Source organism: Hemisphaericaspora subhashii, assembly GCF_019202705.1.
Source record: "Hemisphaericaspora subhashii strain CBS 10753 chromosome Unknown scaffold94, whole genome shotgun sequence".
Classification (NCBI taxonomy): Eukaryota; Fungi; Ascomycota; class Pichiomycetes; order Serinales; family Debaryomycetaceae; genus Hemisphaericaspora; species Hemisphaericaspora subhashii.
The window spans coordinates 1-27,635 of NW_026057262.1; the positions used below are offsets into that span (position 1 = coordinate 1).

A 27,635-nucleotide genomic window follows, 5' to 3' on the forward strand; every position below is an offset into this window, starting at 1 on the left:
TGTTTTGTGATCATCCGTTTTTAGGTCTAAGAAAAGAAGAGATGGGATATTATGCTGTTTGCAAATGACCATACTCACGCTGAACCTTTAAAATATACATCCTTACTCATATATCGAAGCTCCTTATTGTCTATCAGACCTCTTGGATATATAGGTAAAATGTATACTTTAAAAGTTCTGTGTGAGGATGATATGTACCTTCTTTTCCAATTAGATAAATTATTTCCAAAACCACCCGAATTCCCTAAAATTGCAACAGCTACTACAATTTACTCTCATAAAAAGCCATACAATATATTTCTATACCATACTACTAAATCCTATCTACAAGTCTCCAACCAGATTCACTTAAAAAATACTATAAAAATCATTATACTTCTTCAAATAATATCCAGCAGAAACCCCACCCAAAACAAACAATACATTAGGAACCGGTTTCTTAAAATTCACAGGTATGGCTCTTGCCAAACCGGTAGCGAACAAAACAGTACTTGCTCCAAGGGCCAATTCTAATCCATAATCAGCATTTTGTCTTAATAAATATCCCGCAGTTCCATAAATGGCTGAAAATGTTAAACCAGCAACTAGGGATGGGAAGGAGCCTTTTTTGGTGTATCCCATTATCCCCCCAACGGCACAGAGACCGGATAATGTTAATGCAGGATGATCCATACCCATTTTGAATAGCTTTTTTGTTGTGGTTATATATGTATTGATTCAACAATTGATGAAGTTGTAAGAGAGAAGAGGAGGGAGTTGTAAAAAGGGTTTTGAATTTCTAAGGAAGTCGGAAATTGGTGGAAAAAAATCTCCTCCTGAAAAAAAAAGGACTTGTATGCAGTACTGAAGTTTTATCTATTGGGTCTGTACTTGGCCAATGGTACTATAAAGAATAAATCTCCTTCAACCATAATACAAGCTAGGGTGCGTCATCTCAACTATGTAATATTGAATAGGACATAGAATTTGTATTCCATCTTGGTGTTACACATGTCTAGGAATGTCTTGTTGACTCCTGCCTAAATAGCGTTTAGGTCTCGAGTTATGTGCCCTTTCACCTCATATGGAGTCCCTTCCGGAGGTCTACGTATGGAGTTGGATAGGAATAGCATTCTGCATTAGTGAATAATCCTTTTATTAAGAGAAGCATCCAAACCGAACAGGGGATCTTCTTACCGTAAAATACAATTCTAGGAAAGTTCGCACTACTAGCAAAAAGGGAAACTACTTCATGTCCCACATGGGAGGAGTACTGCATAGAGAGACTGGGGGCAGTTCTAAGCAAGTCGTATATCAACCTTAAACCCGATGAAAGTTATCTACGGGCTATGAAAAGTATAGGGTGTCATCTGTTGTGGGTAAAAAAATCCGTTCTTTCCACTCATAGCCTTCAAACGTAGAAAGTACTTGGTAGTGCCGGTACGACTGGCTCACCCAGCAAAAAATAGTTCAGACCAAGGGTAGGTCTAAAAATACGCCAAGACTAACCTCATCTTACTCGAGATCGCACGAGATTGCTTCATTGCAGTCATTATTGTATAATTACAAGACAATGAAGTAATTATGACAAAAGGCCAACTTTTTCCTACGAAATCAATGCTACAGTAAAAAACTATTAAATCAAATAATCTTCCTTTTTTTCTATTTTTCTAAATATAAAAAGCTATTTGAATAAAATACAAGAAAACCTATAGAATTGAAAATCTTCTCTCATGATAATAAAACCCAAAATTAATAATAATAATAATAAACAATAAAAAGACAAACCAAATAAAATGCAGTAGGACACCCAAATTAATGAATGGAAATAACCAACAACCCTTTATGTATATATACAAATGTGTGTGTATAGTATATGACTAATGAAATGAATGACAAGTTGATTGTAGCTTTTATCCTTATTCATTTAAAGCAATTTGTGGCATAGTTCCAGTAGAAATCAATACAACATCATCTTCATAGACATCTTCTTCTAAAGGTAATGGAGTTAATTTATCAGTACCCATAATTGGCATAGAATCTCTTCTTTGTTTTGCTCTTAATAATGGAGAAGAAACTGGTGAAACATTTGGAATCACAAATGCATCATGGTGTTCAGTAGCTAATGGTAAAAAGTTCATTTGGTTCATTGTTGTGTGTAAGTTATTTGTTATAAGTATAATCTGTGTTTCTTGAAACTAAAGTAAAGAAAAGAATAGAAAAGAACAGATTTGATGGAAAAGTAAAGAGGATCTTAAATGATATTTATATACTTTCTAAATTAAAATAGGAGGGTGTAGATACTGAAAATTTTTGCAGTTAAATTTTTCTGGAAGGTGATTAACTTCCGAATAATACAATGAAAATGTAAAACGGTTAAAAAACCACAAACAAAAAAAGATTGAGGGGACTCCGAATAAAATAATAAGGAACATCCATACTTCAATAATAAATGATAAGATTCATTATGACTAATCCTGCATGTAGGTCACCGAAGTTTATAAAAATTAATCTGCAACCACAATATTAAAAAAAGACAATTAAAAAATATTGATGATCTCATCATCGCCGAAATTTTTCTTATCGGTCAATCAAAAATTAGCACTATGACAAAGGGACAAACAAAATGAACACGATGACTTTTACTTTGTTAATCGTGACCACAATGTCAATTTCAAGTACATCATGCGAATGGTCTTGAATTATTTGTTTTAATAGGATAAACCGGGCCCCACTTTTTCTTAGAACCTTACTTTTAAACATTGCGCCAATTACGCAAAAAGAGTTAAACCCGGTCATCAGGATTAAAGGATGTTATCGATTGAAAGAATTGATGACTTCTTTTTTTTCTTCCAATTATCCGATAAAAAAAAGGCTCAAATCAATTTTAGGAAACAAGTCCGAAAATTATTTTTATTGTTTTTTGTTCGCAAAATTTTAAATCTATTTTTGTGTCATAATAATTTACAGAAAGTATCGGACGTTAATCACCGTGAGTTCTTCCCCCCCTTTGTTTGTATTTCCCATAAGTTCCATTTCTCTGCTGATCAGACGTTTTTTCAGAATCTTCTTTGTAATTCTAAGAAAGCCACTGCTACGCGTTCAACTCCCATTTTCAATTTGTATGCTCACGTGTACTTTTAATTTATAGTTTTTATTTTATTTTATGGTTTGTAATAACTTATTAGTCATTCCTAACCATACAAACCATCAGGCTGTGAAAAAATTATCCGGAAGAATGTCTTGTGGTTTCTAATTAATCATTTGAATCATCTAAAAAACATTACAAAAACCCTTTTGTGCCGTGGGCTCATAAGAAACAATAAGTTTCAAGATTGTAAAAATTACTATTGTGTTGTAATTCACATGTACGAATTTCTAATCTATAGCCAATTCTAATTTGTTACGTGTAGATAGAAAAAACGCTTTACCTTCCTTCGCTTCCATATTCCAATACTAACAATAGAAATCATAGATGATTCTGAATCACCTCGACAATAACAACTGATTTGATCTTTATACCCCACTTAATTATTGATATACCCCGATCAGTTGAGTGTTACGTAACCAAAGCCTATTTTTCTCAGCTGATTATTACAAACTCTAATTAAGAACCCTTACATAGAATTTTCTGATTTTTTGGAGTAACGAAATGTATATTGACTTAAAGTATGAATGAAAATTCTGAACAGTGGGGAAACTACTTCGGCTTTTGAATAGAAGATGAAAGTTTCATATTCTTCTAGAAAGCTTGATTAGTTGGGGAAGCACTGATTAGGATTCTTCGTTTACATGTGCTTGGTATTAATTATGTGCCCTTTCTCAGAGATGAGATGCCGTACATGATAAAACCGTCTATTGCCGGTCCAGAAATTGACAAACTTGAAAGTAGTCACAATTATTAACAATATGATAACTTTTGGTCTGGATCTGGGCTCCACGTGAAGGCTAGTTCAATTAGTCGATCAACATAGTACCTCATAAATCTAATTTCAAACATAGATTAGCCCAAATCACCATTCCAAGAACAGTTTGCGAATATGACCAAAGCTTCCAAAACTCTACTTAAAAAGGTTACACGAGGAATTAGCAAGAGTTCGATTGGAAAGAGAATCACAATTATTGAGTGAAGATGACATTAGCGAGAGCCTCTCATCTCTCTATTTCCGTCATTTCTAATCCGTCTGATCATTATATGAATTGGAGATATCAGAGCTAGAGAAATATGTGACTGACGATTTCAAGAACAAACTCGGGAGCTATAATGAATCTATTCAACAATCCTTTCGGTTTCAATATTCTATATCGCGTTTACTGAACTTTCTTGAACAGGGTGTTCATTATCCCGGTTTATTTTCCTGATTCTTTGCCATTGATATTAAGCTCTCGCAAGTACGACCCTAGTTATAGAATGATGACTTATGTAGTCTTTTTTGTTTGAGTTGGATACACTCCAGATCCTTTTTTTGCAGCCATTTCTGAAGCCGAAGAATCACAAAATGACTCCCTCCCAAACAGTTATGAACGTTGAATATCTTCCTTCCATTAATCCAAAGAATACCGCATGACATTCATTGACGTCATTTTATAGGTTTTAGTTGTTTTTTAATTATGCGGCTGACATGATTGATTAGTCATTGTTTTCACATGTTTTTTTTTGGTATGCAACATTATTGCAATTTTTTTCAATACAATGTTACAATAATTTCTTTATCAAAGTGACAATCAATTCCAATTTCCTCTGATGTCAGCGAATGGCCACAGTCTCTTACTCTGTCCAATCTATAGTTCATCCTAATGGAAGAATCTCTCTGGAATTCCATATACACACGCTAACAAGTCTTTCTCAGAACTGCCTTGTGAACATCACTAGATGGTGAAATTTTACGAAAGCGTAATTTTGTAAAATAGCGGACTTTGGTACGAAAACGAAATTGTAGCGGTTGGACAATCTTGAATAAAAAACAGTACTCCATCATTGTTCTCGTGTTACACAAGGTTCATTCGGTGATGACAAAAAGTTCAGTTACGTAAATGTAGCAAGCATTGTGCCATTTCTCCACTGTTACATCACCCGCAACCCAGAGTCATAGTAATTGTTTTCATTGTTCACTGAAACAGATTCATCTTAGGTGGCTGAGAGTTGTGTATCAGACGGTTTTAAGGCTGTGCACTTTCTATTGTTACTCACGACTTGCTTTGCAAAGTGTCGTTGCTGGGGGGAAACTTAGTCCAAGTGCTATATTGGTAACAACTCAACTACACCTACACATAAAGATCACTACACCTACTTATTCTCTCTATAAACTAATTACTAATTGGCAATCCCACCCCTACTAAAAGGACAACATCTCACATTCGCATCAAACCATCTCTCCACTCCCTTCATAGTCGTCACATTCCCATCCTCGTCATTCTCTCTATGTTCGAAAATAATCCCATAGATCCTAATATATCTCAATACAGACCCACCACACTCCGCCCACGCTTGTCCCAAGTGTTCCCTTCCACCATATGTCACCACCAGGAGTGGATGAGGACATAATACATCGAGAAAGACTAGATGGGGTAGGTTTTTCACTAGTCTTGGTAGATCGTTTGATCGATTGATGCGGAGCAGTCTGAGGCCAGGAAGGGCTAGGGATAGTTTATTATGGAAGCTGGGCAGAATTTGACTGGCTAAGAATGAGCCTATCATTGTGTTTTCATACATTTCGAGTGATAGTTTAGATAGGGTGTTGTGGCGGATGATAGGGTTGATGTAGGTTTCCATGTGGTGGAAAGTGGATGCGAATAGAGTTACATCGAGTTCTTGTAACCGAGTTGGGAGATCGGATATGAATTCAAGAACTTTTCGGGATTCAGATTCGGTGATGTGAACGGATAGGATTTGGAGGTTTGTTAGATAGGGTGTGATTGTTTCGAAGAAGGTTGAGTCTGTGACTCCTAATATTCCTTGTAAATGCAATGTTTTTAGGTGTTTTAGATTAATTGATTTGATTAATGTATTGGCATCATCTTCCATTATTCTTAAATTTTCCAAAGATAAGACCGATAGATTATCCAAATAAGTTATCTTGCTTTTATTAAATACATTTATTGTATTCTCTATTATCTGATTATATGAAACATCATGCTTTATTGTCCCTGATAATACCAACGATTCCAAATTTTGTCCAATAACTTTTGGATCATTCACATTAATCACCATATTATTGATTATTTTAAGCAATCGATCACAATCCATAAACGGTATAATTTGAAAATTCTTGAGATTAGTAAAATTCAATTTCTTAGATTCACAAAACTTCGCATTCAGATATGTATCATGAGTAATATTTAATATCAAAGTATTAACCTTAGGTTTATTCGGTAGATTAATCAAGAATTCAAACCTGAAATTGTCATCTAACCAAACCAATTCGTTTAAATCTGTTAATTTCTGAAATAACTTGACAAATATTCGAGTTGATTCATCCTGAATTCCCAATGAATATGGAAGATCAACAACATCGAATTTCGTAATTCGTGGTACTTGTTTCATGGTGTTTATGGTTTTGATAAACAGTTTCACGTTATATGAACTATGAAGATAGCTTCGACCAATTAAGGGACATATATTGTTAAATGTACTAAAATTGGCATCAATTATGATATGATCATAAAGTAAAGGGAATACAAGCCTATGCCACGACTTGCTCACTCGCAACAAGTTGACGTATTCATACTGCAGTAGGTTCTTGAGGATTTCCAATTTGAGTTCATCTGGAAGAATATCAATTGATTCAGTTGAATTGCTGAGGGTATCAAATTGTGGGGTAGTAGATACATCATCATTGGTAGTGATTGTGGAAGAAGTGGAATTGCAGGTTGTTAGCATTCGCAGTTTGTCAAATAATGAACTACCTGACTTCTGTGACTTCCTTTCAAGAAGTATATAATTACTATATAACATTTACCCCTTGGTTCAATAGATTAGCAATCAATCAATCAATCCAAGATCTTTTTTTTTTCTGGGTTTAAATTTGTATGGGAAAATGGGATAAAAGCCCAGAGCCATACAAATAAATATGACAGAGAATGGGAAATACATCTACGAACCTAACAAGGTCTGTATTGGCCAAACAATATTAAAGCAGATGATACTGTGAAATTAAATTTTAAATAAGAACTTTATATATAATATTACTAAGAAAACCCTTAAATTTATTCAGCAGCTTCTTCAACAGCTTCAGCAGCAACTTCTTCTTCTTCTTCCTTCTTCTTGTAAGACTTAACAGTTGGAGCTGGGATGATTTCATTTTCATCCTTGGCTTCAGCAATCTTAACAGCATCTGGTAAGGATTTTGGACCGACCTTGTTGGCAGCTGGATCCTTCATAATCTTAACCTTGATACCTAAGACACCTTGTCTCATTAAGACGTGTCTGATAGCAATGTCAATGAAGTCGTTAGTTGGTTGACCAGAGTGGATCATGAAACCATCAGCATACTTTTGAGACTTGGCTCTAGCAGCTCTTAATTTACCAGAAATAACAACTTCAACACCCTTAGCACCGGCACCCATAGCGAATCTTAAGACACCGTAAGCGGCTCTTCTGATTGGTAAACCGTTTAATAACTTAGCCTTTAAACCTTCAGCTTGAACGGCAGCAGAAAGACCTCTTTCTTCAACACGTTCAGCGAAAATGGCAATACCATCTTGAGATAATTTGAATCTCTTGGTGATTAAAGAAGTTAATTCGTGGATTCTTCTACCTTGTTCACCTAAAACACCTTGGGTGTTAGAAGCCTTAACAATGATTTCTAATTTGGATGGAGTCTTTCTGACTTCAACACCAGCATAACCTTGTTCAGCTAATTCTCTGGTGAAGAATTCGTTTAATTCAGCGTAGAAGACACCGTCAGCGACCAACTTCTTTTTCTTAGATAAGATAGCGTTAACCATTTTTGTTATTATATGATTTGTTAAGGAAGGAAAGAAAGAAAAGAAAGAGGTTTGTAAATATTGAAAAAATTTTATTGACGTAAATTTTTCAGTAGTGTGGAAATGAACAGAAAAAAAATTTTGAAAAATTTTCACTAACAAAAATGAGTTTTTACACGACCATCTCTTCTCTTGGAGAATTTTGATTACATAATCAAGATTTTGTGGCGCGGCTTAACCAATTTGCAGCCATTTCAAAGTAATAATTAAATATAATTCAAGAATACAACTTTTTAAAACTATACAATTTATCAATTTTTTTAAAAAATACTATACAACATAAAACAAAAGAAAAGATCCACACTAATTACATGCTAAGCTTAGAAGTCATCACCAACCCATTCTCTAGCAGATCTGAATAATTGAATCCAAGGACCATATGGACCCCATTGGTTACCTTGTTCAACAGGGTACCAAGAATTAGATTCCTTTCTGGTAACTCTTTCAGGATGTGGCATCATAGCTAATACTCTACCATTATCATTACAAATACCAGCAATACCATTTGGAGAACCATTTGGATTGAATGGATATTGTTCAGTAACATTACCATAATTATCAACATATTGAATAACAGTACTGGAGAATTTTTGTTTGGAGTCAGCTGATCTGAATTGTGCTCTACCTTCACCATGAGCGACAGCAATTGGGAATTTTGATCCTTTCATCTTTTGTAAGAAAATAGAATTATTTTCAGCAACATCCTTAACTTCAACCATCACAAATCTAGCTTCATATTGTTCAGACAAATTACGTTCAAATGTTGGCCAATGCTCAGTACCTGGGATCAATTCGGCAATTCTACTGAAAAATTGACATCCATTACATGCACCAAATGCAAAGGTATCAGTTCTATCTTGGAAAAATCTCTTGAATTCATTACGGGCTTTTTCATGGAATAAGACTGATTTAGCCCATCCGGCACCAGCACCTAATACATCACCATATGAGAACCCACCACAAGCTGCTAATCCGACAAAATCATCCAAAGTAACTCTACCATCTAAGATATCAGTCATGGTGACATCATAGACATCAAATCCGGCTTGTTGGAATGACCAAGCCATTTCTTGTTGAGAGTTAACACCTTGTTCTCTTAAAATTGCAACTTTTGGTTGTTTGGTAAATGATTTGGCTTCAGCGACATTGTAGGTTAATTGATAAGACAAACCTGGATCTTGATCATCTTGAATAGCTTCATATTCTTGAGTAGAAGTTTGTGGATTATCTCTCATCTTTTGGATATGATAGGAGGTATTACTCCAAACTTTTTGTAATTCACCACGAGTGGATTGATATATTTGTTGATCATTAACTGCAACATTGATGACTTGAGATTGGAAGTTTGGTTTACCAATGACCTTGATGTATTCATTTGAAATACCGTTAGTAGCAAAGATTTCTTGGAACTTGGATAATTCTTGGGTATTGATTTGGAAAACTGCACCTAATTCTTCATTAAACAATTCTGTGAATACATCTTCACTTTCAACATTAATATCTAAACCACATCTCGAAGCAAAAGCCATTTCCAAAACAGTAGTGATTAACCCACCTTCAGATCTATCATGATAAGATAAAACATTAAAACCTCTATGTAAAACAATCAAAGTTTGTAAGAATGATTTGAAAACAGCATGAGAATGAACAGTTGGAGCAGAATCACCAACTTGTTTATATACTTGAGCCAAAGCGGACCCACCTAAGGATTTCTTAACAGTGGCAGCCAAATCAACCAAAACAAGAACAGAATCGTCAACTCTTTGTAATAATGGAGTCCAAGTATTGGAAGTATTTTCGACTGGACCAAATGCAGTAATGGTTAATGCCAAGGGAGCGGTAACTTCTTTATTATCCCATTTCATCTTCATCGACATAGAATCCTTACCAACTGGAATTGAAATACCTAAATCTGGACATAAATCTAATCCAATAGCTTGAACAGCTTCATATAATTTGGCGCCTTCACCTTGATGAGAAGCGGCGGACATCCAATTAGCAGATAATTTAACATGTTCCAAAGACAAAATGTCAGCAGCGAAGATATTCATCAATGATTCAGCAACACACATCTTAGCGGATGCACTGGCGGAGATTAATGCCAATGTTGGTTTTTCACCCATAGCCATGGCTTCACCAGTAGATAAAACAGTTTCACCCATTGAGGTGGCGGTGACACCGACATCGGCGACCGGTACTTGCCATGGACCTACCATTTGATCACGATCAACTAAACCGGTGATAAATCTATCACCAATGGTGACTAAGAAATTCTTAGATCCAACAGCTGGTAATTGCAATACACGATCAATTGATTCTTTGATATCTAAACCGGTAGTGGTGAATGGTTTTAAGGTTAAGTTTGAAGTCACGGCATTTCTGGACATTTTTGGTGGTTTACCAAACAAGACGGACATTTCTAAGTCAATTGGAGTTGAACCTAATTTAGAATCGGTCAACACTAATCTCTTTTCAACAGTGGCTTCACCAACAACAGCAAATGGAGCTCTTTCACGTTCACAAATCTTGGTAAATAATTCCAAATTTTCAGGAGCGACTCCCATTACATATCTTTCTTGAGATTCATTACACCAAATTTCCATTGGAGACATACCTGGTTCCAAAGATAAGATAGATCTTAATTCAAATCTTGCACCTAAATCATTGTCATGAACCAATTCTGGTAAGGCATTAGATAACCCACCAGCACCAACATCATGAATGGATTGAATTGGATTACCTTCTTTACCCAAAGAAACACAAGAATCAATAACTTGTTGAGCTCTTCTTTGCATTTCTGGATTACCTCTTTGTACAGAAGCGAAATCTAAATCAGCAGAACCTTCACCGGAAGAAATGGAAGATGCAGCACCACCACCTAAACCAATCAACATAGATGGACCACCAAGAACGATTAATTTTGCTCCTGGGGTGATTTTGAAATCTTTAAGTGCTAATCCTGGTCTGATTGCTCCCATACCACCAGCCAACATGATTGGTTTATGGAAACCTCTAATTTCAGTTTCTCCTTGATTGTTTGCAACTTCAGTAGTTAAAGTTCTGAAGTATCCATTGATTGCAGGTCTACCGAATTCGTTATTAAATGCAGCAGATCCAATTGGGGCTTCAATCATGATATCTAAAGATGAAGCAATATGGTTTGGTTTTCCAACATTTCTTTCCCAAGGTTGTGGTAAGGTTGGAATATTTAAATCTGCAACTGAAAACCCAGCTAAACCAGCTTTTGATTTCGATCCTCTACCTACAGCACCTTCATCTCTAATTTCACCTCCGGAACCAGTAGCCGCACCTGCGAATGGAGAAACGGCAGTTGGATGATTATGAGTTTCGACTTTGACTAAAGTGTGAACTCTTTCTTTGGTGGAAGTCCATTGTTTAGTTTTGAAATCAGGTGTGAATACATATCCATCTGGACCTTCAAAAACTGCAGCATTATCGGAATAAGCTGAAATAGTATAATTTGGATTCTTTTGATGGGTGTTTCTAATCATTTTGAATAAGGAAGAATCTTTGGCAATTCCATCAATTGTCCAATCGGCATTAAAAATCTTATGACGACAATGTTCAGAATTGACTTGAGCAAACATGAATAATTCAACATCTGTTGGATTACGACCGATAACTTCAGTAAAAGCATGAATCAAATATTGAATTTCACCTTCATCTAAAGCTAAACCTAATTCCTTATTTGCTTTTCTTAAATTATCTTCATTACCAAGTAATTCAACATGAACCAAAGGCTTTGGAGAATGATGAGCAAACAAATCATCGTATTCGGGACCTTTCGAACCAATATAAAGTTTTTGAGTCATTCTATCAAAGACAGAAGTTAAGATTTCTCCATTATGAATATGATGAGACAACTCAAAACCAGATTGAACTTTGATTAATAATGATAATCCACGTTCAATTCTTTCAACTTGTTCATTTAAACCACAAATTTGAGCAATATCGGTAGCTTTTGAAGACCATGGAGAAATAGTACCTGGTCTTGGTAAGATTTGAACTAAATAAGTATCAGTTTCTAATTCAGTTTCATTTCCAGTGACTAATTTAACTAAATGTTGATTTAATTGATTGTCGGAGTCAATTGGATTATCATAAGTTAATAAGATTTCAAGTAACTGAGATTGATTGGGTGTTAATTGTTTAGATAATGAGACATAATGAGTATAACAAGATACAACTTCTTGAATAACACCAGTTTGGTTAACCTTCTTTTCAATTTCTTGAATGAAATTATTAACTCTGAATGATGATAAGGCCTTTGGACCTGGTAAAATAAGGAAGTTACTCATTGGAGTTGGTTAAAAGTGTTGCAAATAGTACAAAGAACCTTTAATGGGGGGAAAGGCAATTCGTTGTTGAGTTTTATGTGTTGAAGTAACTAAAGTCTTAAGAAGAAATGAAATAAATTGAAAAAGTAAAAAATGAAAAAAAAAAATGAGATGATGAGATGATGATGATTATTGATTGATTGGTGATAAATTGAATGTGTGAAATTTTTGACTCTTTTTTCTCCTGTTTTATATGCAGTCCATTTGTTCCTGAATATCAACTGACTGTATAAGTGAATAATAGAATGAATAGAAAGTTCCTTTATTTTTTTTTTTTTGTTTTTCATGTATGCAGCCATGAAGGAAGAAATGCATTTACGCACGAATTAACAGTGTGGGACTCGACCTTTCGGTAATACCCACTAAAACTCCCTTGAAATCCCCCAGTGTCCCAATAAATGCCGTCAGTTTCCCATAAAACCCATCATAGAAGTTACCCGTTGCCCAAGCGGATAATTCAAATGAAAGTATTCCCCCAGTATCCCAATAAATGCCGTCAATATCCCATAAAATCTATCATAGAAGTTACCCGTTGCCCAAGCGGATAATTCAAATGAATGTATTCCCCCAGTATCCCAATAAATGCCGTCAATATCCCGTAAAACCCATCATAGAAGTTACCCGTTGCCCAAGCGGATAATTCAAATGAAAGTATTCCCCCAGTATCCCAATAAATGCCGTCAGTTTCCCGTAAAATCCATCATAGAAGTTAACCGTTGCCCAAGCAGATAATTCAAATGAATGGAAAGTGTATTCCCCCAGTATCCCATTAAAATTCCCCAGCAATCTAGATTGAGCCGAGCCTTCTTCCTTGGAAATCAGATAAAACATATCACCCAAACTGAGCGTTGATCAGGCGCCTAATTCAGAATGACATTGTTAAATTGATCCGTGAAATCCAGCTCAGCTCTCTCTAAATTGTGTCGTACCCAATTTCTCATTTCTGTGATCTTTTCTTTGGATGATTTTTCTAGTTTATGATTCAATATAATGATCGATGATACTTTGATTTAAGGATGATGATGAAGGACGGACTGAATAATATAAAGGATGTTTGAATGATAAAATTGAGTTTGATTTTGGAATTCTTGATTTAGATTCTAGAATATTGTTAGTAAGAAAGCTTCATAATTAATATATAGAAAGGTAGTACTCATTGATTTCCCATAATTAACCACAACCTGGATTAAGTAAAACCTTTGTCCGATGAAACCAGATAATAAATCCACCACTCGAACCAGTCAGTGACCAGCTGTCCAATTCAGAATGAAAATACTTCACTGATCCATGGACTCCGGTCAAACCTTCTCCAGATTGAATTACCACAAATTCTTCATCTTGATGTTTGATTTCCGTTCTGTGGCTTAAGCGCCACAAGTAAATTTCGTTTCCCTCTAACAACTTTTCCTCTAACAACTTTTCCCCATGAATGCTTCCTTGAACATTTAACTGTCTTTTATGGATTGAATGAGATAGGAAAATTAGTGACTGAATGAATTATTGATGTGGTAGATTTGTTTGTGGACAAAGAACGAGAAGAAACATAAATGAAGTCAAAACTTTTTTTTTGCAATCTAAGTGCTGCAAAATTTCTTAGTCCTTTTTTTTAGTTGGTTTCTCATGTCTGCAACCATGAAGGAAGAAACACATTTACACACAAGTCAACAGTGTGTGAGTCGACCATCCAGATAATACCCTTCTAAGGAGTGAATTATATGTTTGCTATCATTCTTCTGTTTATATTTATCCAAAGAGCTCATTATAAAAGGGATATTTTCAACTGATGTTGTCAATTCAAATGACAGGCATAAGAAAAATGGTAGCAAACGAAAATGGACCCATTGGAAGTATTATTGGAGTAGTGATTTGAAGATTTGATGGACTTTATCTCTTCTATGTTTGAATAGCAATACCTATCAATTACTTTCTTCCTTGAAATGCTAACTGAACTGAATCTGCATATATCATAACTATCTAGCTATCTGCTGACCAAAAGAGAATTTACTAGGTGAAGCCATACAAAATTAAATACTATTCAACTGTCCTTAGATATCTACATAGTTATGATAGCAGTGTAACCCAAATCAACCTTTGTATTCACCAAATCATATCCACTACACACTTGTAATATAATACATACTTTTCCTCGTTTTAAATGACTCAATTAATTATCGCTACTTAAAGTAAGTTTTAATCCTATGAATATATGGATCGGACTGATTGCAACTTGTTTGTGTTGTTGTCTCCCCTATTGTCAGTTAGTAGAATTGTTTAAATTTGGCAGCCAAAAAAAATTGGTTGTAAAAAAAAAACTCACTCAGTCGCTCGTTGTAAAAATCTCATCTCATCAACATTTGATATTTTTTTATAGAGTAACAAATCGTACTCTCTTTCCTAACCCTTGAGCAAACTCATCCACACACACACACACATACACAATAATGGCTCAAGGTAAACTTAAATTAAAAGCAAAGGCTCCAGCAAGAATTACCAAAAAGCAACAAAATCCAAAAAGAGCAGCTCCTAAAATTCTTAAACCAAAAAAGACAGTTGCTAAAGAAGCTCTTAAATTATCAAAAGTTCATCAAAGTCAATTAGTAGCATCTACTGAAAAATTAATTGCTAGTAGAGTTGGTCATTTGGAATTAATTAAAGGATCTAGAAGAGAAGTTGAAAAGAAACAAAAGGAAGCTGAAAAGAAGAAGGCCGCTCAACAAGCTAAGAAATGAGTTTGAAAACTGTTGAGGAAATATTGTCTAATTTCCCAGAGAGAGTAGCTTCTTTGGAAGAGAAGAAAACAGCGCACGCGAAAGAAGAAAAACATGAATATAAGAAGGAAAAGGAGTCGGGGGGAGATGAGGACGATGAAGAGTGGGTTATCTCTCCACCAGACTACTTACAGAAGATAACAATACTACCGAATGAAGAAAAAGTTGTCAGTACACAACCAGAATTAAAAGCATTAGATCCTGATTTAGTTTGGGAACTCGAAAAGAAGAATAGAAAGAATAGAAAGAAAAGGTAATTTCGTTTACATATATATATTAATACTATATCAAATAATCCCAGGGGTATAAGTCATGGGGGGGTCTATGTAGGAATTGGTCTATTGATAGCTTCTTGAGCTTCAACCTCCAATTGTCGTCTCTTAATCTCTAATTCCTGTGACCTCACAAATCCAATAATCGCCAATCCTGTAATGGCCGTCAACCCTGTCAATAAAATATTAACAGGTCCAGGATTCTTATTAAACATTTCATGTGTAGCTTTATCCAATACTTGTTGGAAAACATTACATAACCCAGAAAATGCAATAATGGTTCCATATACTGTTCCAAATGTATCAAATCCAAATACTTTTGCACAAAAATCACTAACTGCAGTATAAAAAAATGGTCGATATACAACCAAGACCAATATCCCCATATATGTCCCCGGTATCCATGCCAAGAGTCCCATAATATGAGCAAATAGGGAAAGACAAGTCAAACTTGTCAAAACTGCCAATGTTGTACAATTATCCAATATGAGTCCGATAAAAGGAATAGCAACCACTCCACCTAATGGTAATGCTAAATCAAAAAATTGATTTATGGAAGTAGCTAATTCTTCATTATTGTCATATAAATAAAGTTCTTGGGATTTTATAGTGGCAACAAAATAATTGATTCTTAACATTTGACTAGTTGTAAAGAAAGTCATTAATAAGAACCAATGAGATGACATTTGAGCACGAATAGAATATCCATGCATGATTCCGAACACTCCTCCAGTGGAGTTGATTAATTTTATGTCGGCTTCTTGTTCATATGCCGATTTATTTGAGTGGACGGATGTGAAGGATGCACGGCGGACATGGGGGTTTTCGTCAGGGATTGGATCTCTTCTGATTAAGAGATGGGCTGTTTCGGAGATTGTAGGTTGATAGAATTGGACTCCTTCATCTTGTTCTACTACTTCATCATCTTCTTCCTCGTCTTGGTCACTTTGTAATATTGGTTGATCTTGAGGAAGTAACAAATCCACATCCAAAGGTTTCCCAGTCTCATCTATCCCCGTTTCAGCAATCTTGGCCAAGGTAGCAACAGTCTTATATGATTCCTTAGGCATAATAAAAACCTGACATAAACAAATAAACACCGGCACTATTAAATAAAACCCAAAAAATCCACTCAATGAAAGCTGGTAGACATTCGTATAAAACAATCTATAAAACAAAAACAACGCCGAACTAGAATCAAACGATCCTGTAATCAACGCCAATATTAATCCTGAATGTTTGGGGAAACTATTCGCTAATTGAAAACATGAAATGAAAACAAATGGCCCCGCGAGGGCTAATAAACTATATCCAATCAAATATCCATCAATCTTCGCCAACTTATTCGCAAAACTCAAAGAAATCGATGCAAATACCAAAACCCCGGCTCCAATAATTCCAGTCACTTGCGGACCATACGAGTCCAATATCCAACCAACAGGCAAAGCCGAAATATTAGTCGTCATACATGCTAAAGTAAATAATAAATCTAGTGCCAATTCTTGTGCAGAACATTTAACTTCTTCAAAGGCGGAGATTTGACATTTTTCTTCATAGACATGTTCAGATATTAGGATTGGTTTGATGGCGGCGAATCCAAATACTATACCTGCTGCAACTAGACACCAGGTGATGGCACATCCGATTTGGATGAGTCGGGTTGATAATGGTGGAAGATGATGACGATAGGGCATATCTTCAACTCTGAATTGTGGTGGAGGGAGGAGATGTTCGATATATATTAAGTGATGACAGCTGACTAGTAAGGAGGAACTTATGGGGATTAAAAAACTCGACGGAATAGAATTGATTGGGTTTATCACTATAAAGTAATCGAATTTCATAATTGTTCCATCGAGGATTTTATTTTTTCGGATTTCATCATATCATTGTTCTGTTTGGTAACACAGGGGACGCCAGGACGCCAGTACGCACGGAGTTGCGGCCGCATACAACAAACAATAGTTCAGCTCATCTATAAAGTAGGAATGAGCGTGAGTAGCAGTCTATGTTTAACCTTTCATAATGGTTCTGAAATCACTTACAAAGAGAATAATTTTACAAAACTAGCCTGGGGCAAGTGATTGACAAAAAAACAAGTCGTAATATAAAAAACCTATTTAACTCTATAAATACAATTCTGTATACATATACACAGCACTTCTTCTAGAAGGGTGATATATCATCTGCCACAGTTTTATAAGCATTTGCAGATCTGGTAGCCAACATATAAACATGATGAACACAAATAGCAAACATATTCAAAAAAACAAAACCAAATACCACAAACATGAATCTCAACCCTGCTTGATCATAGAATGGGACTGGAGCAGAAGTCGAAGTTGAGGTTGTTTGTGAGGTTTGACTGGTGGTGGTTGTACTGTCGCTCGTGGTTGAGGTGGTGGTCTTACTAGAGGATGTTTCTTTTGATTTAGAATCTTGGCTAGTTGTGGTCTTTTTGCTATCTTGTGACTTATCGCTGGTGGTTTTACTGTCTTGTTTCTGGGAGGCTGTTTCTGAACTCTTACCGGTGGTGGTGGTTTCTGAGTTCTTGCCAGTGGTGGTGGTTTGCTTGTTGTTGGAAGTGGTGGTGGCCTTTGTATCTGTGTTAGTGGTTGTTTGTTTCGAGTCGGTCGTAGTTGTTTTTCCAGTGGTCTCTGTTGTCTTATCAGTATTAGTTGTATCAGATGTAGTAGTATCTGCTCTTTTAACCTTCAATGGGCTTTCATGTTGTGGTACCGAGCCCACTATTCCCCCTTTTTCCTGAGCAGTACTGAAATATGATAATTCGTGATTCTGTTGAAATGTATTTGTTGAATATAAGATATATATTAATGATACCATACAAATTGGTATTGTCCATTTTAGAATTGTTGATTTTTTGGATGATTTCTGATGATGGAAGTCAAGGGGTTCTTTTTCATCTATAACTGCTAATGGTTGTCCGAACATTGTTTCTTGATTACAAAAAGAATATAACTACTTAAATTGAATTTAATTAAATAACCTAAGGATCTCTATTTATATATTATATAGTGGTATATGTATGGCTATGTAAAGTGTGTAGTTACTTGACAGATGGGGCGGGGGGTGAGAGGATTTAAAAAAAGATTTTTCCAATGATAAATTGAATAGAAAAGTGTAAGTTAAGGAGGGCTAAACCAAAAAATTATAAGACACAAAGGAACCAAATTTAAATCTAAAAATAGATTGTTTACTTATTTCCTAATTGGGATTATATTAATAGTCATGTGACATAAGTCATGTGATTTCGGTCATGTGATAAAAATATGAGCCGCATCGACATCTTTTTTCTCGTTCATCTCAATCTCTCATAGTCTTTAAATTTTTCATCTCATCAAAAGACTATCACATTTTCAATTAGGTGTTGTGTCAGGGGAGATATATAACAACACACTATTAATAGATACCAAGAAATAAACAAACGATGTCAGGAATATTATTTGAAGATATGTTCATTGTGGACAACACAGATGCAGCAAGATATAACAAAGTTTGTAGAATAACAGGACATTCATCAACATCTCAAGATATTAAAATCACTTTAGATATAAATAGTGAATTATTCCCAGTTAAAACCAATGATTCTTTGACTATTACTTTAGCATCTAGTTTAGGTAATGAATCATCTATGTTGACTTCCAATGGAAGTTGGAGACCCCCAAGACCTGATGATAGATCATTGGCTGATGATTATGATTACGTTATGTATGGTACTGTTTATAAATTTGAAGAAAATGCTGATAGTGATAAGATGTCGGTTTATATTTCTTTTGGAGGTTTATTAATGCGTTTAGAAGGAGGATATCGTTCTTTATCTAATTTGAAACAAGAAAATGCTTATATCTTGATTCGTCATTATAAAGATAATTAAGACAGCCAGCTATCCAATAAAAATGACTATCAGTGAATAACTGGTTGAGTATAGAAGTATAGGTAGGACCTGTTTTCGGCGTTTTCTTGTTGTTGTTGTTTATATATAAAGCATGTGTACTATATTCATATAGAAAGTTTTTAAAAACAAGAGTTCTATTTTGAAATTTGAGAATTGTAGAAATACATCTGCGCTTGGAGTTCTACTTCGTCTTCCCCTTCGTAGTATCCTTCCCTCTTTCCAGTGGATTGAAAATTTATGTTGGTGGTAATTGTATCCTCCACCATATTCAACTCAATTTTTCCACTGTAAATTGATTTTCGCCTCCAATCTACTCTCCCCCAATTATTATATCATCACACACAGACAAGCCACAATGATGGACGACACAGATAGACGTATGTAATCTCCTTAATCTATTAACTACCAACCTGCAATACTAACAACATATCAGCCGATCCAATATTAAAACAAGTTCCCCTCATCAAAAACCCATGCTATCAACCACCAAAACCAATCAACTTAAACACAAACTACAGCAAACTAATACCATCACTTTCAAACACAGTCGTACCTCCAAAGCTAAACATAACTCAAGTTGAGATAGATGCTTGGATAAGAGAAATACAAGCAATTGAGAAGAGATTGAAGGATGCAGTGGAGAATGATAAGGATATTGAAAAATATAATGAATGGATTCATGGACAGAGTATAAAAGTGGCTCCGGGTTTTGATTATGGGGTTATGCAACCGCATAGAGCTGAGCCATTAGTTCCAGAGATTGAGAATGATAGCTTGGTTGAAACTAATGAAAAGCAACAACATCAACATAAAGATGTTGACGATGATGTGAATGAATTAGATAGAATATTTGGTAAGACTACAATATAGAATAAATAATATACCCAATATAATATCTATTATTTCTTACTTGATGATGTGAATCTCCCTGATAATCCTCCATCTGCATTTAGCTTTCTTAATAATTCTTGTTTAACTTCTTCATTTAATCCTTTAGAATGATCAAAATGTGTGGGAATTTTATGTTTATCTGAATCCTTGGATATTGCCTGTTTCTTTATATGAAGTTCCTGTAAACTAGGACCTCTATCAGGTATATCCACTGTTTTAGTGGGGATTATATTAGGTGATGCCTTGGGGATTAGTATCGGTCCTATGAAATCATCTAAATCTGAATCTTCCAGTTCTTCTGAGTGTTTATTATATTTGGTTTCTTGTTGTTGGTTCATCTCGTTTTGCTTCAAGTAATTCCCCTCAGCAATCATATGAAAATCGTTAATTTGTACCACTTTAATATGTGTGTGCAAGGCTTATAAGTTTCAGAAATTGCACTCGGTAGAAATTTACTCTCGTAGAAATGCGCGTTAAATAAAAAAGTTTATTTTTTCGTCTCACTTTCTTTTCTTCTCTTTTCAATGAACAGTTGGTTGCCAATTTATAATTTGGTTGGTTAGGTGGTAATGATTAAGGTAAATAATATACAACAGTTAGGAACAAATCTATTCTTCAAATCAAAGAAACTATTTGTAATCCTATCCGTATTGGTTATTATAACAATAATACATTTCAATTTTCATCATGCAATAGTTCCAAATCAGCAACGAAATCAACAGCAATCAATATTTTCATTTGATCTAATATCTGAAAGAAACAGCTTCTTAAACCCAATATATGCAAAATGGCTAATAGAAGAACGAAAATCAAAACCACCGGGAACTCTTAGTGCAAAATGCATACAGTATTTCCTGGATTTATCATCTTTACTTGCCGATACTGAAATTCTTGATATTGAAGGCATTCAATCTCAAGCTATTGATCCTACGATATATAAGAAAAAGAAATGGATCAGGGATTTGAAAACGAGATTAAAACAAGAAAGATTTAGTAACGGAGGTAAGGGGAAAGAACTATCTGATAAGGAGATCGAAGAAGAATTCATATTGGCAGCGAAAGAGCAATCAAAACTTGAAAAATCATTGGTATTTTCATTTAATCATATGAGAGTGTTTGGGAAGTGTTTCGCCGAGCAATGGCAAGTTTCGGATGGGGAGGATAAAAAATTAGAAGCACAATGTACAAAGTTTCAACGACAATTATACCCTTGGATCTCGGGTCGTTGGCCGAAATTTTCAAGTTGGAAAGGTGAAAACCTTGATTCTGGGAAACTCCCCAAATATGATTCTGATAAATATACTCAAGAAAAGGAAACAAAATGTTTTATCGAACAATTACAGCGTAGAAGTAATGGGAAAGGAATTGTAATTCCATTATATCCGAAATCCGCACAGAATCCAAATCAAATCGAAAATATAAATCGATTAATACAAGTTCTTAGAGGTATCAGAAATAAATTACCAATTCAAATCATGTATATATCAGATGAGGGATTTAGTCAACAAGATCGAAATCGATTAATAGAAACTGCAAGAACAGGTATTAGATATCTACCTAGATTTAGAGAAGCGCAAATGGATGATTATCCAAAACAAGATTTATGGTTTGTTGATTTACGTCAAGTTAAAAATACAAAACAACATCCAATACTTGCAAAACAATATCTTTTTAATAATCCAAACTTCATTCTTTCATTAAGTATGATATTTAATTCTTTTGAAGAAGTAATTGTATTATCACAAGATTCGATCCCATTACTTGATCCAATTGAGTATTTCGACGATCAAAGATATAAAGAAACTGGAATGTTATTCTTTAGATCTCCAAGTCATTATAGTGATAGACCTAAGCGATTTCAACCGGGTTTTCATGAAGTAACAAACTTGATTAGATCGAAATTAACTCCTTCTGATTTTGATACAAGATATTTCAATATACATCCAAGAAAAGACGACACTGCAACCACAGGAAGATTCTTTGATGACAGTTTCCAAAATATCCTAGATCCTTCATTAATCATCATCAATAAATCAAAAAACTTGAATGGATTATTACTATCTGCCAATCTTCAACTTTACAACATCCCTGCCATAAGATTAACCACCGAAACAAATAAGCTCTCCCCTGATTTCATTTGGATCGGTCAAGAACTTGCAGGCACAAATGACCACATATCCTTCAACCACAATTTCGCAGTCAGTGCTGGTCTCCTAACCCCCGAATCCAATCTCCCCAAAGACGTCACCCAATCCCTGGAAATCTGTTCATCATCATGGGGACAACTCTCAGACGCCGATGACGTCACATTAATATCAATGACTTCCCATCAATTACAAAATTGGATCTATGACGAAGCCCCATCAAATCATTTCCACACATTATTAAAAGATAAATATAAAACAACATTTGTCGAAAATGTGAAAAACCCATTCAACAAAAATGAAGATACCCAAATGGACCTCGAAAAAGAAAATAACGAAATCTTTGACACCAAGATTTCCCTAAATCCATTAATGGTCGAAAATATTATCCGACCACCTACAATTGTCCTGCCGATCTATGTACATGGATATGACGAGCCTAGTGATGCATGGGTCCAACAGCCCGATTTTACGGCGTTGATACATCCGTATTATTGTACTTATGATGTGATTGGAAAACCACCGAAGGAAGGTGCGAGAGGGATGGTTATTAATGTGGGTGAGGAGATGAGGGAGAGGTTGTATTTTGTGTTTGATTTGTGGTTGGAGGGGCCGGAGATTGAGGATTAGTGGTATTTATTATTATGTAGGATAGAATAGACATGTACAGGCTTGAAAGGAACTTCTTTGTAGATATGCTTCGCGTTGTTCACTGATCGATTATATGCGTTGTATCTGACTTGCAGATATTTGAGGGCCAATTATTACTTCTGGAACATGATGGTTTGGTAAGTATATATTTGCAGCCTTGACTTTCTTCTTCTTTCTCTATTATCCCTATTCGCCAAATAAATATACATGAGAGAAAAAGGTAGCATTTCGCAGCAATTGCTCCTGAAACTTTGGATTTTTTTTGCAGCAATTCTACACAGAAAAAAAATGTCGTCCCTCCACCAACCAAAAAATGTCGTCCTCTACCAAGAACGACAGCACACCAACAATGGTTGGGCCGACAACCAAATATCACATCATAATTATACTATCCTACCATGATACAAACATTCCCCAATTCATCAAGACGAGACCCGGGATTAGCAAAAAGTAATTCAAAAAAGAATGGCGTCACAGACAGGATTCGAACCTGCGAAGGAAAATCCCGACGCCTAAACCGCTAACAATAGCAGGGCGTCGCCTTAACCACTCGGCCACTGTGACTGATTTTTTTTCAATGTAACGGAGTGCTCATACCCAAGCAGATACAAGACACAGCGCTACCAAATCTCCAAATCTAAGGGGTTGTATTGATTGATTTAGGCTGGGTAAAGACTATTGTAGAATATCTCTTATAACTAAGCTGGTTAATTTGTGTATAATTAGTTGTCTGGTGAAATTATCCTACTCACCTCTGAATCGAGGAATCCTGCTGCTTATATATTCTTGGGCTCAGAAATATCCTGCATGTAATGACCGCAGCCAGAACAATGCACTGTGGCGACCCGCTATTCCTAATTGTCCGCTGAATCTCAAGCTACCTGCATATTGGTGTGATGCCAACCCACAACACTTTCCCCCCCTCCAAACTCAGTGTCCTCACTGAGCCACCGAAACGACTGCAGCGAAGGATGAGCGATGAGTTGAGGAAAATAGCCAACATGTGATGGAAAAGACCTGGTTTTAAAATCGTCAACGGGCCAGGAATCAAATTTTGCAACCAAATCAGCATTGAGCAAGAATAAACCAAACACCAGCAAGTGTACATCTTACCAATGGATGACAATCTTTGGAACGTTGAGAATAACTAGGGAACTTGATCGACGGTAGTGTAACTAGAAACCCTTGTACACTACGGCTGCCAAGTTGTTGCTTTACCACCTGCAACTGCCTGGATGAAATGAGGACTTCGATGTGAGTGTTAAGTGAAACATAAATACTATGGTCTCTATTCTGGACCTGCCTCTTGCGGCTCGTTTGATTTCTATTTGCCTATTGCGGCTCGTTTCGATTGGCCTATTGCGGCTCTCTCCTACTGACTATTGCGGCAGCAAGATCATTTGTACTAGTCCAACTCAACTAGTCTAACACTCCATCGTCTAGGGGTTTCCTTTGCAAGCACAATTCCTTGTCAAGAACTTAAGGTCAATCAACCTCGCTTAATGCAGTCGTCCCACCATCCAGAATCCATATTCCTCCATAAGCAAGATTCCCAGAAAAGCCAAAGAAGAGTAGATACAACCCACCTGATCGCAGAACGACCAAGTTATATTTATCTACTACTCTCCTTACCAACATGACAAAACAAAACTCATAAAAAAAACATAGCTCAATTTCAAGCTCTTAAGAAATGAATGTAATCTTCACATAAACTCAATGAAATCGTCTGAGCACGACTCAATGAAACTTTTCAAAACACATTTTCGTGAAAACTCAATAAACACTCTGTAACACAGTTTCGAGAGAAGCCAAGCTCTAACTCTCCATAACACATTGTCGTGAAAAACAAAACTCTAAACTCTTCAGTAACACATTTTCGTGCAATTAAATCTCAATTGAATCTTCTGAGGACTAACTTAAGTAAATTTTGAATAATATTTCACAGTGTATTTTCTCATTCAAGATGCAAATCTCAATCTTCTAATAATTTCAAATTGTTTCTCTAGATTCTTCTTCAATTGTTCTTCAAGATTCGAAGGTTTCATATAACTGTGCTTCAAGAAGTATTGGATTCAACAAATCTTCAATTTGAACTTCATAAAGTAATTTCAATAATAGCTTCGACACACAGTCTCAAAATGGCAAGACAAAGACAGTTGCAATAAGAATATTCAGAATCATTTGTATCCATGTTTCAATTTAAGCAAGATAAGTCTAAGTTTTAACACTTCTGAGTAACAACAATAAACAATTTCTAATTCAAGTAACTTCAATTCACCATAAGTAACATGAAAAAAATTCAAACAATTTCCAATATCAACAATGAAAGGACCGTTAAACTAAATTGTTATTATAGTAATATATCAAATGAAGCTTGTGGTAATGAACTAATTAACTCAAGAATGCAATATAACTTAAAATGTTTAACAAAATGCAGATAATTCTCGGTAATATAATCTAGTAACAACTTCCGTAACTGTAATTTATCATCAATGATCGAGGAAATAATAAAGTATTGAATACTAGCTGAAGGATAAGTTTTCAAGAATAAAGTGACAACAGAATATCAAAATGACAATTCAGTGACTTCTGCAATAACAATAGTAACAATAAGCAATAGCAAGTTTTCAATTTGATCAATTAAATTTCTAAAGCTGTAACTCTTTGTAAATTTCTGACTCTAAGCAATAACAATTTCAGTATTTATCTTCTTTGGTATCTCAGGAGCAAAGTTCAATAACTAAAATGCAAACAAGTAACAATATTAACAATTGAAATGTGATGACAATTAAAGTAAGCAAACACTAATAAATCTCATAAGGTTGGTGCAACAAATAATGTGACAATTCCATATTGTAGTGGTGGTAGTAATGAAGTAAAAAAAAATGAATGGTGATTGTGATAGTAGTCAATTCAATGTGAATGGAACTCTGCCAATTAAAGGATGAATATTCTTCTAATTGATTCTGGAAAATATGGTTGTTGTGATAAGAATGAATTAATTGTTGACAATCATAATAAGTGTTGCTAATAATGCTTGATTGTGTTAAACTTCAATGAATAAATAACCAATGATAGGGTAATTGTACTTGATGCTAATACTTGATGCTAATACTGGGTGCTAATACTTTATGCTAATAGTCAAATTCATAGTAATTGTAATTGCTAATTCTTTTTTTAATGAATAACTTGATCTCGTTGACTTCTTCTGAAAGTTAATTCAAAAATTGTATCGTAATCCATAATGCAATTAATGATCAAAAATGTAATAACTCAATAATCTACTGTTCTTGAATCTCAATGTATGACAATGAATAATTTTTCAAATGATCTATAATCAATAACAAATAAGATTTTCAATTTATGACTTCATGAAACAATAAACTAAATGTAACTTCATAACGAAATAAAATAAGATAATTCACTTGTTTGATTTCCGAAAGCTGTACAATAACTTAACTTAATTCTGTATGACAATAAACTAGTGTTCAAACTGAATCATGGCTAATTAATGTTTTCTTCTCAGTTGGGTTTTCTTCAATAGTATAGTTGATAATGATTCATAAAATTTGTAATGACAACGTCAAACTAAATCTGCTGCAAAAGAAATAATCACTCTGGTATAGTTCTCAACTATCAATAATCAATAATCAATGAGTAATAAGCAAGAATCAATAATCAATACATCTGTTGCTAAGACGTTCTTCTGAGCTTCAATGACTCTTCATAAGGTTTCCAATAATGATAATGTTCTAACTGATTAGCAATAATTAAAAAAATTGAGCTCTGCAACTTCAAATCCATCAATAATGTGGTTGTCGCTTCTGACTCTGTACAATTGAGATATTTATCTAATGATACTTTGCCAACGATATCTGAATCAAACTGGACATTTCTTTGTGACTCTTCCAAAATGTTTTGCATATGTGGCCGATAGTAATCTTGATAATCTTCAAATATGTACTAATCAAACTGAAAAAAAATGAATGAATGATTAACTAGCTTCGTCAATGATAATGTAGACTTCAATTGTAATTCATAATGTAATAGTATCTTCACTTTCTTCTCCAGTTCTTGCTGCAATTAAATGTTAAATAAAGTTCATCTGAAAAAAATTATATGTAAACTGGTAGCTCCTCCAATTTATAGGTAACATGGTAGCTCCAAACTAATGTATGTAAGTTGAACTGATTCACAAGGTAATTCAATTTATATAGCAGTATCTTGTTCTAATGGTTTCTACTTCAATTTCACATGAAACAAAACTATGGTTCAGTAATAATGAAAAGATTAAATCACATTTGATTTGCATACAAATAAGCTTCAATGAAAGATAATGGTTCTGGTAATTTTCAAATAGTAATGACTGATAATGGTTCTTCAAATTTCTTAGTGTTTGAGCAATTTCAATAAAACTTCAGATTCCTCTTGGTGTTGTTAAACATTCTTATGTTGGTGTTGTTAGACATTCCCATTTGTGCACTATTTTAATATCATGGTCTTCGACTTTGCAAACCCTTAGTTTAATATTGATAAACAGAACGAGTATTCATAAAGCAATCTCTTGAAACAAAAACAAATGGAAAGATAAAACAAAGTAATGAAAAGAAACAGGGGTAATTCAATAAACCAAAAAAAAACAGATGTAACGATCAGATAATAAGGTCTCT

At 34.8% G+C, this 27,635-nt stretch overlaps 13 protein-coding genes across 13 annotated transcripts; 4 read left to right on the forward strand and 9 right to left on the reverse strand. All coding sequences in view use genetic code 12, as the record gives it.

The window, feature by feature from the left end:
• Positions 1 to 348: 348 nt before the first annotated feature.
• On the reverse strand, positions 349 to 678 carry J8A68_002155 (uncharacterized protein; the record flags this gene model as incomplete). Its single annotated transcript, XM_049405875.1, has 1 exon — positions 349 to 678. The coding sequence occupies one exon, from the start codon at positions 676 to 678 to the stop codon at positions 349 to 351; it is 330 nt and encodes a 109-aa protein (XP_049264529.1).
• Positions 679 to 1,898: 1,220 nt separating this feature from the next.
• J8A68_002156 (uncharacterized protein) lies at positions 1,899 to 2,129 on the reverse strand (the record flags this gene model as incomplete). The annotated part of the gene is made up of 1 exon (XM_049405877.1): positions 1,899 to 2,129. The coding sequence occupies one exon, from the start codon at positions 2,127 to 2,129 to the stop codon at positions 1,899 to 1,901; it is 231 nt and encodes a 76-aa protein (XP_049264530.1).
• Positions 2,130 to 5,426: 3,297 nt separating this feature from the next.
• J8A68_002157 (F-box protein) lies at positions 5,427 to 6,859 on the reverse strand (the record flags this gene model as incomplete). The annotated part of the gene is made up of 2 exons (XM_049405878.1): positions 5,427 to 5,616; positions 5,691 to 6,859. 2 exons carry the CDS (start codon positions 6,857 to 6,859, stop codon positions 5,427 to 5,429), a joined length of 1,359 nt encoding a protein of 452 aa, XP_049264531.1.
• Positions 6,860 to 7,185: 326 nt separating this feature from the next.
• RPS3 (40S ribosomal protein uS3) lies at positions 7,186 to 7,926 on the reverse strand (the record flags this gene model as incomplete). Its single annotated transcript, XM_049405879.1, has 1 exon — positions 7,186 to 7,926. The coding sequence occupies one exon, from the start codon at positions 7,924 to 7,926 to the stop codon at positions 7,186 to 7,188; it is 741 nt and encodes a 246-aa protein (XP_049264532.1).
• Positions 7,927 to 8,285: 359 nt separating this feature from the next.
• On the reverse strand, positions 8,286 to 12,284 carry ADE6 (phosphoribosylformylglycinamidine synthase; the record flags this gene model as incomplete). Its single annotated transcript, XM_049405880.1, has 1 exon — positions 8,286 to 12,284. The coding sequence occupies one exon, from the start codon at positions 12,282 to 12,284 to the stop codon at positions 8,286 to 8,288; it is 3,999 nt and encodes a 1,332-aa protein (XP_049264533.1).
• A 2,480-nt stretch (positions 12,285 to 14,764) lies between these two features.
• On the forward strand, positions 14,765 to 15,052 carry J8A68_002160 (uncharacterized protein; the record flags this gene model as incomplete). Its single annotated transcript, XM_049405881.1, has 1 exon — positions 14,765 to 15,052. One exon carries the CDS (start codon positions 14,765 to 14,767, stop codon positions 15,050 to 15,052), a length of 288 nt encoding a protein of 95 aa, XP_049264534.1.
• A 361-nt stretch (positions 15,053 to 15,413) lies between these two features.
• On the reverse strand, positions 15,414 to 17,057 carry J8A68_002161 (uncharacterized protein; the record flags this gene model as incomplete). Its single annotated transcript, XM_049405882.1, has 1 exon — positions 15,414 to 17,057. One exon carries the CDS (start codon positions 17,055 to 17,057, stop codon positions 15,414 to 15,416), a length of 1,644 nt encoding a protein of 547 aa, XP_049264535.1.
• A 472-nt stretch (positions 17,058 to 17,529) lies between these two features.
• Positions 17,530 to 18,315, reverse strand: J8A68_002162 (uncharacterized protein; the record flags this gene model as incomplete). Its single annotated transcript, XM_049405883.1, has 1 exon — positions 17,530 to 18,315. The coding sequence occupies one exon, from the start codon at positions 18,313 to 18,315 to the stop codon at positions 17,530 to 17,532; it is 786 nt and encodes a 261-aa protein (XP_049264536.1).
• Positions 18,316 to 18,811: 496 nt separating this feature from the next.
• On the forward strand, positions 18,812 to 19,258 carry RPB8 (DNA-directed RNA polymerase core subunit; the record flags this gene model as incomplete). Its single annotated transcript, XM_049405884.1, has 1 exon — positions 18,812 to 19,258. The coding sequence occupies one exon, from the start codon at positions 18,812 to 18,814 to the stop codon at positions 19,256 to 19,258; it is 447 nt and encodes a 148-aa protein (XP_049264537.1).
• Positions 19,259 to 19,634: 376 nt separating this feature from the next.
• Positions 19,635 to 20,149, forward strand: MVB12 (Mvb12p; the record flags this gene model as incomplete). Its single annotated transcript, XM_049405885.1, has 2 exons — positions 19,635 to 19,656; positions 19,827 to 20,149. 2 exons carry the CDS (start codon positions 19,635 to 19,637, stop codon positions 20,147 to 20,149), a joined length of 345 nt encoding a protein of 114 aa, XP_049264538.1.
• Positions 20,150 to 20,178: 29 nt separating this feature from the next.
• On the reverse strand, positions 20,179 to 20,544 carry J8A68_002165 (uncharacterized protein; the record flags this gene model as incomplete). Its single annotated transcript, XM_049405886.1, has 1 exon — positions 20,179 to 20,544. The coding sequence occupies one exon, from the start codon at positions 20,542 to 20,544 to the stop codon at positions 20,179 to 20,181; it is 366 nt and encodes a 121-aa protein (XP_049264539.1).
• Positions 20,545 to 20,694: 150 nt separating this feature from the next.
• On the forward strand, positions 20,695 to 22,944 carry MNT4 (Mnt4p; the record flags this gene model as incomplete). Its single annotated transcript, XM_049405888.1, has 2 exons — positions 20,695 to 20,728; positions 20,867 to 22,944. The coding sequence occupies 2 exons, from the start codon at positions 20,695 to 20,697 to the stop codon at positions 22,942 to 22,944; spliced, it is 2,112 nt and encodes a 703-aa protein (XP_049264540.1).
• Positions 22,945 to 26,658: 3,714 nt separating this feature from the next.
• Positions 26,659 to 26,889, reverse strand: J8A68_002167 (uncharacterized protein; the record flags this gene model as incomplete). The annotated part of the gene is made up of 1 exon (XM_049405889.1): positions 26,659 to 26,889. One exon carries the CDS (start codon positions 26,887 to 26,889, stop codon positions 26,659 to 26,661), a length of 231 nt encoding a protein of 76 aa, XP_049264541.1.
• Between the last annotated feature and the right edge of the window lie 746 nt (positions 26,890 to 27,635).